Genomic DNA, 8,604 nt, shown 5'->3' on the forward strand with positions numbered 1-8,604 from the left:
GCAGCCTGGTTCAGCGCGGCGTTGAGGCTCCTCCTGAAATCGTCGAAGTTGTGGGATTTGATGCCGGCGAAGGTGAGGGGAAGGACGTGGAAGGTGTTGGCGAGCTGGGTCGGCGCCTTCCCAATCTCCAGGTGGCCGAAGAGCTCCTTGAACCGGCCCTTGTGCGCCACGTCGTAGTAGTGCGCCAGCGTGTCTATCCAGAGCGTTTTCCCCATCCGCCGATTCCTCAGCGACACCACGGCCTTGGCCTTGAGCGCTTCCAAGAGGGGGATGAAGCCCGTTCTATCGACCCAAAACATTCCATTCTCTTGCGAGAAGACGCTTGGAAAGCTCCCATCACCGTAGGCAAACTGGGATTCTGGTGGCGTTGGGGGGTCGTCGCTGGACGAAAATCATCAAATCATCAGCAGGAGGGATTTGTTGGGGGGGGGGGCAAAGAGAAATGACCCATGTACCGTAAGATTGTTGTCCGCCCGCAAAGGAAGCCTTCGCCGCCGACGTGTGACGCCAACTGAGAAAAAGGTCACGAGCAACAGGCAGCTGGGAACGCTTCGTGTCGTAACATGGTTGTTGATATTAGGCGATCGTGGGACAATTACCGCCGCCGGGCGTGTCGCATGGTGGGGCCGCATGAAAGTCAAAAGGGTAATACTTCCACGCCATCCGTTGCACACTCAACAAGGCGTGCACTTCGTCGCTGTTCTTCTTCGCCAGCGCATTCGGAATCTATGTATGCGCGAACCACAAGACACATGATACGCACACGTTTTTAAAGACGTGAAAATGTTTGTAGAATGTTGTTGCCATGAATACGGCGTGGACGGGCTGGCGTACATTTTCCTCGTGTTCGTAGTTGTAGTGGAACACGACGTACTCCTCCGTGCGTCGGTCGTAACCCTTGGCCTCTCGCCGCGACCCGTACCACACACAGGTCTTCTCCGAACCTGGTAGCGCCGCCATACACAACAATGAGAAGGCAACGAAGGGCGCGGCGGCCTTGAAGACGATGAAAAAAAAACAAAAAAACAATGACTGAGTACCCAGTCGCTCGAGCACGTAAGGGCCCGGTCGCTGCGGTGCGCTGGTCCACGTGTCCTGGTACAACAGCGGCGCCTCGACCCGCTCGGGCAGTGGCGACGTTGTGGGCTGTCACACGCCACCGTATGCGCAGGCACCCACACGCACGGGGTTATTTGGCCGCGTGCACGCGGTGCGCTCGAGTTCGAGAGGCGTACCACAGAGTTGGAGTGGAGGAGCAGTCGCCCGTCTTCCCAGATCAAGACCCGACCGTCGGCGTCCTTCCAGTTCTTTGCGTTCTTGCCCGAAAACTATGATCGCGGTGTGATTGGTGGCGTAAGGCAAGGCCCAATGATGTGGAATGCAATATGATCGATGCTGATAAAAGACAGCTGTGGCGCACCTGAAGAGGCATCAATTTGGCGCGCAGGCTGCTGCTGTAGAGGGCCCACATCGAGAACTTGGTCTCCTCCCACGCGAAGGCCGGCTTGGCCGACGTCAGGCTCACAGCGCTCGGTTCGTTCTTGACATTCACAAATCGCTTCAGTTGAGCAATCGCGAACGATGCTCATGAAGACGATGATGAAGATGATGAACACGATGGCGAGCTGTACCTTCCAGGCGTCGTTGACTTCGGGTCGGTTGGCAAGTATGGTGAGCTGGCCCTGGAGATACAGCAACCCGCTGCCGGTGTTGAACGAGATTATGTCGAACTCGCGCAGGTCCTTCGCGCTGACCAGGCCCGCCACGTCGCCGATCAGGGTGTCGATGTCGCCCCACGCCCAGTGTGAGAAATCGCCTGCAACAACACCATTACCATTACCATTACCATTAGCATCGTCGTCATCATCAACCACCATCATCACCATACCATCAATCATCATCACTCGATTGAAGGTCTTTCGGGAGATGGTACCGATGATGTCATGGAAGGCGGCACCGAAGAGCGGTTTGTAGACCCCCACCTTTCGTGGGTTGAGGCTGAGCAGCTTCTTCACGTTGGCCTCATCTCTCTCGTTCACCAACGCACTGCCCAGTCCCTGAAAAGAGAGAGAGAGAGAGAGAAGAGAGACCACCTGCTGATCAGTGTACGGGCCGATCGTGATGGATTCGCGCGTGCGCACACGAACCCCTTTGAGTACGGTCAGCAGTCGCCCAGCCACCTCCCCCTCCTTGATGCTCACGTAGTGGATGTTGTCCGCCTGCACTCTACAAAGAGCAAACCAAGAAGAAGTCGAAGAAGCAGAAGCAGAAGAAGATGTAAGTCTTGTCCATACCACCACACGGCCAACACAACACACGAAGGGTCATTGGGGTCTACGCACTCGGGGAGGATCATGGTGGCGTTCTCGTAGACGAGGAAGAGGTGGAGGTGGGGTGCGGACGCGGCCACGGTGCGAAGGCAGAAGGTGGCGTAGCGCGGCATGGCCGGGGCCGCCAGGAAGGGCACCACCCACGCCACTCGCTGGTCGGCGTCCCATCGACTTGCTCGTCCATCAGGCGGCCGGCGGAGTTCAATGTCCGACTCGACAACAGTGCCTGCACTGACAATGACATGAGAAGATGAAAGAAGAAGAAGAAGATGACGCGTGAAGCATGGAGGGAAAAGTCGATGGAGGAGTCAAACCGGCGGACGGGAGTTGTTCGTGGGGGAGGGCGTAGAGGAAGACGAAGAAGATGAGCAGGAAACAGGCAGCCACTGCCAGCGGCCACCACTCCTTCCACCCCGTCCGCGACTGTTTCAAGGTACCCCTCATGATCTTGTTTCTTTTAAAAGAGTATTTATTTACCGGAGATAACTATTTTAATTAATTAGCTGGCGCATTTCGTTTTTCTTTATTTTTCTCTTTGACCCAGTCGCGATTTGGTAGCTTGGACCTTTATGGTCTTGTTGCGGTCAAGGGACGCACTGTGTTACCGATCTAAGAAAGAGGAAAGATGAAGTTCACGACGTGGATGATGATTAGCGTGGCCGTGGTGCTGGCCTTCTCGGCCCACCTGGTCTCCGCCGCCCCCCGCTCGGCCTACGACCCCGCGGAGTGCCCCATCTGCGAGTTTGGCTGCCAGGCCATCGGCGGCTTACTGGCTCAGAACTTCACCACCACGGAGATAGTGTTGGCTCTGGAGATGATCTGCGCGCTGGCTCCCGAGCCGCTGGCGACCACCTGCCACCAGTTCCTGTCCAACACCCTGCCCGTCCTCTTCCAGGCCATCTCTAGCGGAAAGACCGCCGAGCAAGCCTGCGAACTCGTTGGCGCCTGCCCCTCCTCCTCGGCTGTCATCATCAACCTGCTCTCGAAAACTGCTCGCATCAACAATTGATTGTAGGCCAAATCAAACCCAATATTACACTTCTCGAAGAATCCCCATCTGGCATAAGGTCCTTCCATGGTGGTGGAGAGCTTCTTCATGTAAACTCAATGCACCAAATCAAGGGAGAGTGCAGTGTTGAGTTCAGCTCACAGGCCCATCGCCAAGTTCCCCTCAACAGCCTGGTCAGCAGTGCGCCACAAACACCACTACAGCTATGACATCGGCTCAGTGCTGGAACATTTGCCAACTCAGCGCCCGTCTGAGGCCAGACGACAGACTGGGTCTTTTGTTTTTAATTTTGCTGGACCAAGTCGACACAAATGACGCAGAGCGAAACAACATTTACATTTACAAAGATAGGTTGCATCACGGCTTGCCAGAATGGGGCAGGATCTGACCAAGCTCACACCAGATGAGCTCAAGGCTCGCCAAATCAAGGAGATGGATGCTGAAATGAAGCAGAAGCTCCAGCGCGGTGCCAACTACAACAGTTACTTCCCTCCCTTTTAAATTTGTTGCGATTATTAATCGCCAATGTTGGACATGCTCGTCTTGATTGATTATTTCTTATTCTTCTTTAAATCAATTGAATTAAGTGTCTAAATTTGTGGAGACTTACACTGCTTTGTGTGTTCGGGGGCTACACCGCGAATAGTGAAAGTTGTGATCAAGGGAGACAAGAACACGGGCAAAACGTGCCTCTGGCGTCGGCTGCAGCGAATGTCGTTTCTAGAGGACTACCGCAGCACCGAGCAAATACAAATAGCCACCATCGCCTGGGACTACAAAGGTACACACCACTTTTCTGCCCCGCACGCACACGCACCACCGCACGCACACCTGTATGCCCCGCACACGCACACACCACCGCACACGTGTTTTTCCTGTGTCTTGTGTGTGTTCTCACCAACCTCGCTTGGCGTTGGAAACAACAACAGCTACGAGCGATAAGATTAAGGTGGAGGTCTGGGACGTCGTAGACAAAGGTACGTACTGTTCGGTGGTTGCGGTGGTCGTAGCGTCCATGTCGTCGGTCATATGGACTGACTGGCGGGAGTACATGATTGCAGCGTCGAAGCGGAAGGAGAGCGGCAACCTGAAGATCGGGATTCAGGGCGAGGACGGCCTCGACGTCGACCTCTCCGACGACGATGACGAAGAGCGCAAGACCCCGAATCTGCCGGCGACGACGCCCGGCGTCAACCCGCAGGGCAGCTTTGCCGTGGACAAGCTCGACGCTGGTACGTTTTGCAGCACTGTGCGCAGCAGCCGTCCTGAAACTCTGGCGCGCGTATTAACCGTGGTTCAACACACACACACGACCACACACACACGACACACACACGACACAGAAACGGTGAATGTGTACAAGAACTGTCATGCCGTCTTGTTCCTGATGGACCCGCGCAAGAAGTGGACCTTCGATTACATCGAACGCGAGCTGCCCAATGTGCCCAAGAGCACCTTCGTCCTCATCCTGGTACGCACTGCACTATTACGTTGTAATTATTCAATATCACACTAAATATTGCTACAATTTTATATTACACTAATTATTACAACAACATCATTTGTTTTTTTGCTATATTATTATTTTATTGATTTTATTTATTGGGCTGACCTTGATGTGCCACCAGGTGAACTACAAGGACGTACCACAGAACCAGAGAGTGATCAGCGAGTACGAAATGCAAGAGTTTGCCAGAAATGCCGGTACGGCGCCCACACCACGCACGCACACACGCACACGCACACGCACGTCCGTCGCGCATCGCGTGCGAGCGTCAGCCTGATCGCACAGCTTGGCTACTGCAGGCAAGTTCGTGCGGTGCTTGGAGTGTTCGATGCGAAACTGCTACGGCATGAAGGGAATTCGCTGCTTCTTCAACCTGCCCTTCCTCAAACTCAAGGTACCGGCGCTTGCCAGAGCTTTGCTTGCGTGCGCACGGCAAGAACAGACAATTTCCCCTATTTGTGTACACAAATTCCATTTTTTTAATAATTATAAATAATTATAATTATGTTAAAAAATTATAATAATTCATGTCTAATCGCAAATTTTGTTATCTGCAGCGGCAATACATCATTCAACAGCTCAAGGAGAACGAAGCCGATCTCGACGCTGCCGATCAAGAGCTCGATTTAGTCAACTCCGAACAGAACTACGATTTGTACTTCTCTGCTCCACTTTTCGTCGAGCGACACGCACACGCACTACCGCACACGCCGCACACGACACACGCCGCACACGACCGATGATTGACAGTGTGTTTGGTTGTGCAGCTATCTCAAGTGGCTGGAGGAGAACCGCAAGAACGTGAAGGCCACCGCACAGATGACGTCGGTGCTTCCCGACGGACCTCCCCCGCGAGCCGCCATCGGATCCTCCAAGGGCACCGTACGCCTCCCATCTCTCTTTTTTAGTTGATTTATTTATTACTATTATTTGTTATTTTGAAATTATTCATCCATTTATTGTTTTTTTATTATTTATTTACACGATTTCGGTTTCCAGGAGGTGACGGCGGCCTCGCTCACGGACGATCCGAAGATGAATCGCAGCCGGAGCGCGAGCGTGCCCCAGAACCCCGCGGCGGGTGGACCCGCGCGTCAGCCCACACCTGCCAAGCAGCTGCCCGCTCCGGTGGCCAACACCGCCGGTACCCGCCCTGCCTATTTATTTATTGATAATACGATATTCATATTATTTATTATTTAATATCGAGTGTTTTTTAAACGTGTCATTTTTTCTTTTTATGCCGCTTGTGGTGGCGGCCCACGAAGTGAGGGGAGGCGTGGGACACGGCGGCTTTGGCTCGTATTCGCACGCCCTCCCGAAATCCACCAACTCACAGCCACCGACCACCCAAAGTATCTGCGCGGCTTCTGTCATGCGTGTCGTGTCGTGTCGTGTCGTGCGACGAGTGTGTGCGTGTGTCATTTCTTTCGCTCATTGGCGCGCGCGTGTGTGTTCATTCAGCCCCGGCCGCCAGTGCTCGCCCGACCCAGCCGCCTCAGCCGACCACTCCCCAACGTGCCCCGGCCGCCGCCGTGCCACCAGCTCAGGCCGAGGCTGCCAAGACCGCGCCGGCAGAGGGCGGCGGCCTCATGTCGTGGACCTCGAAGCTCTTCTCCTCCTCCGCCGCCTCGCCCGCCAAGCCCGCCGCCACCGCCCCCAAGCGCGAAGTCCGCGACGGTACGACCGCATTCCTTTCATTCCTTTATGAAATTGTGTTTCATGTTTCGTTTCGTGTTTCGCTTTGTTTCAGTGGTGGCGGACTTGCAGAAGCTGGCCAAGGACCCGGCGGCTCGGAGTGCCCAGACCCCGTCCTCGGTCGAGGACTTTGTGCCGCCGACCGAGGGTGGCGGCGACGACTTCTGGGGCGGCGACGACGACGACGATGACGACGACGAGCAGAAGGCCAACGCCAACGGCGACTCAGACGACGACGACGGCCGCTCGCTCATCGCCAAGGACGAGGATTTGGACGACGACGACGACGAAGAAGAAGAAGAAGAGGTGTCGCCGGCGGCGGCTAAGGCCAAGGCGAAGAGGGAGCGCGAGGAGCGGGAGAAGAGGGAGCGCGAGCGCGAGCAGAAGGAGCGGGAGCTGAAGGAGAAGGAGCGGCAGCGGAAGGAGCGCGAGGCGGAGCGCGAGCGCGCGCAGGCAGAGGCCCTCCGCCGCCAGTTCGAGCAGCAGGAGGCCGCCGCCGCTGCGGCTGCTGCGGCCGCCAAGCCCGGCGGCGACTACAAGCAGGTCAGCGATGACGACGACGACGATGATGACGTCACCGCCGACGTTGACTCGACGCCGTCGGCAGCGCCTAACGGCCACAAGCCCGCGGAGAAGCCCAAGAAGAAGGAGAAGTCGATCTGGGGCACGAAGGAGGAGGACAGCGATGACGACGACGATGACGACGATGACAACGAGGCGTGGGGCCTGCCCCCGAAGAACAAGAAGGACGGCGCCGCCGCGAAGAAGAAGACGAAGAGCAATCCCTTCATCGTGACCAACGACGAGGACCTGCCCTCGGATGACGATGACGACGAGAAGCCCGCCAAGCCGAGCATCACCTCCGCCTCCATGGGCGTTCTCCCCAGTACGCGCACGACCCTTGTCGTCCCTTTTGCTGACGTGGCACATTTCACAGCTCACCGCGTGTCGTGCTGCGCGTGTGTGTCGTGCGTTGCAGGTGCGACGACGAGCGTGAGCGAGAAGGAAAGACGAAGGGAGGAGAAGGAGCGGGAGAGGGAGTCACGCCGGAAGCGCCGCGGCGTCAACGGCAGCTACGGCGATCTGGCCGACGCGTCGAAGGGCGAGAGCTCGTCCACGCCGGAGGGCGAGCGCAAGGAGCGCAAGTCGCGGCACCGCCACCGCGGCGAGCGCGGCGACGAGGCCACGCCGGAGGGCGAGCGCCGGGAGCGCAAGTCGCGGCATCGGCACCGGGGCGAGGGCGGCGAGACGACCAGCGGCAGCGGCGAGCGGGAGTCGCGGCGAAGCAGCCGTAGCAGCAAGCGGTCGCACCACCGCTCGCGTTCGGCATCGCCCACCCCACCATCGTGATGATTGTGATCATTACTCGCATGTTTCCATCTTCTACAAAAATCGCGATTGTTGCAAGAATCCAAGCGAATTGAAATGAGCGTTTCATCTTCAACTGTTATCACAATGAAAGCATCTCACTGAGATACTGAAGCGGGGGTGAGCTTGGGGAAGATGGGCAGGACGACGGTGTGGATGGCGGGCACGACGTAGCCCTCCATGACGGTGTCGATCTGGGGCTTGAAGGCCCACCACAGCAGAGCGAAGACAACGGCCGGCACGAAGAAGCAGATGATCGACCACACCCACGAGAACCAGCAGCTGCTCTTTGTGGCGCACTTCGATTTGGTGGAAGATGACGTCGCCGGGCTGGCCTTGGACTTCTTCTGCTTCTTGCCACTGCCGCTGCCGCTGCTGCCATTGCCTCCCTTCTTGCTGGGCGTGCTGCTGCCGCTCTCGCTGACCTGCTTTCGCTGCTTCTTGTTGTCTCCCATCTTCGCACAATAAAAACAAAGAAATAAAATGGTCGAATAAATGAACATAAATAAATAAATAGATTTATTTATTGGATTTGGCTTCCTGCAGTGCTGTTGTTGGTGCGCCGGTGGCGGGCGGTGGGGGCCTTTTGCTGGCCACGACGTGGGGGTTGCCCTCAACGAACTGGCGCCACCCATACATACATCGGTCAGAGTTGCACTCGGCCGCTACGCACTACGCAAGGGAGGTCTTGG

At 56.4% G+C, this 8,604-nt stretch overlaps 4 protein-coding genes across 4 annotated transcripts in view; 2 read left to right on the top strand and 2 right to left on the bottom strand.

Moving 5' to 3' along the window:
- The window catches only part of ACA1_378630 (uncharacterized protein), a gene marked incomplete at both ends in the record, with an annotated part of 3,004 nt that extends 561 nt beyond the window's left edge, over positions 1-2,443 (bottom strand). The window contains 11 exons of the mRNA XM_004337678.1: positions 87-358; positions 456-511; positions 653-726; positions 835-944; positions 1,041-1,146; positions 1,236-1,328; positions 1,421-1,558; positions 1,581-1,816; positions 1,934-2,057; positions 2,148-2,226; positions 2,343-2,443. Coding sequence (XP_004337726.1) covers positions 87-358; positions 456-511; positions 653-726; positions 835-944; positions 1,041-1,146; positions 1,236-1,328; positions 1,421-1,558; positions 1,581-1,816; positions 1,934-2,057; positions 2,148-2,226; positions 2,343-2,443 — 1,389 coding nt within the window. The remainder of the gene's footprint in view (positions 1-86; positions 359-455; positions 512-652; positions 727-834; positions 945-1,040; positions 1,147-1,235; positions 1,329-1,420; positions 1,559-1,580; positions 1,817-1,933; positions 2,058-2,147; positions 2,227-2,342) is intronic.
- Positions 2,444-2,955: 512 nt separating this feature from the next.
- On the top strand, positions 2,956-3,339 carry ACA1_378740 (Saposin family type B, region 1 protein; the record flags this gene model as incomplete). Its single annotated transcript, XM_004337679.1, has 2 exons — positions 2,956-3,018; positions 3,058-3,339. The coding sequence occupies 2 exons, from the start codon at positions 2,956-2,958 to the stop codon at positions 3,337-3,339; spliced, it is 345 nt and encodes a 114-aa protein (XP_004337727.1).
- Positions 3,340-3,711: 372 nt separating this feature from the next.
- Positions 3,712-7,894, top strand: ACA1_378750 (uncharacterized protein; the record flags this gene model as incomplete). The annotated part of the gene is made up of 13 exons (XM_004337680.1): positions 3,712-3,805; positions 3,986-4,120; positions 4,269-4,316; positions 4,401-4,571; positions 4,683-4,810; positions 4,968-5,043; positions 5,146-5,240; positions 5,404-5,501; positions 5,614-5,728; positions 5,846-5,990; positions 6,311-6,526; positions 6,600-7,430; positions 7,524-7,894. The coding sequence occupies 13 exons, from the start codon at positions 3,712-3,714 to the stop codon at positions 7,892-7,894; spliced, it is 2,523 nt and encodes an 840-aa protein (XP_004337728.1).
- Positions 7,895-8,010: 116 nt separating this feature from the next.
- Positions 8,011-8,367, bottom strand: ACA1_378760 (uncharacterized protein; the record flags this gene model as incomplete). Its single annotated transcript, XM_004337681.1, has 1 exon — positions 8,011-8,367. The coding sequence occupies one exon, from the start codon at positions 8,365-8,367 to the stop codon at positions 8,011-8,013; it is 357 nt and encodes a 118-aa protein (XP_004337729.1).
- Positions 8,368-8,604: the final 237 nt, after the last annotated feature.

This window comes from Acanthamoeba castellanii, assembly GCF_000313135.1.
Source record: "Acanthamoeba castellanii str. Neff unplaced genomic scaffold scf7180000084711, whole genome shotgun sequence".
NCBI lineage: Eukaryota > Discosea > Longamoebia > Acanthamoebidae > Acanthamoeba > Acanthamoeba castellanii.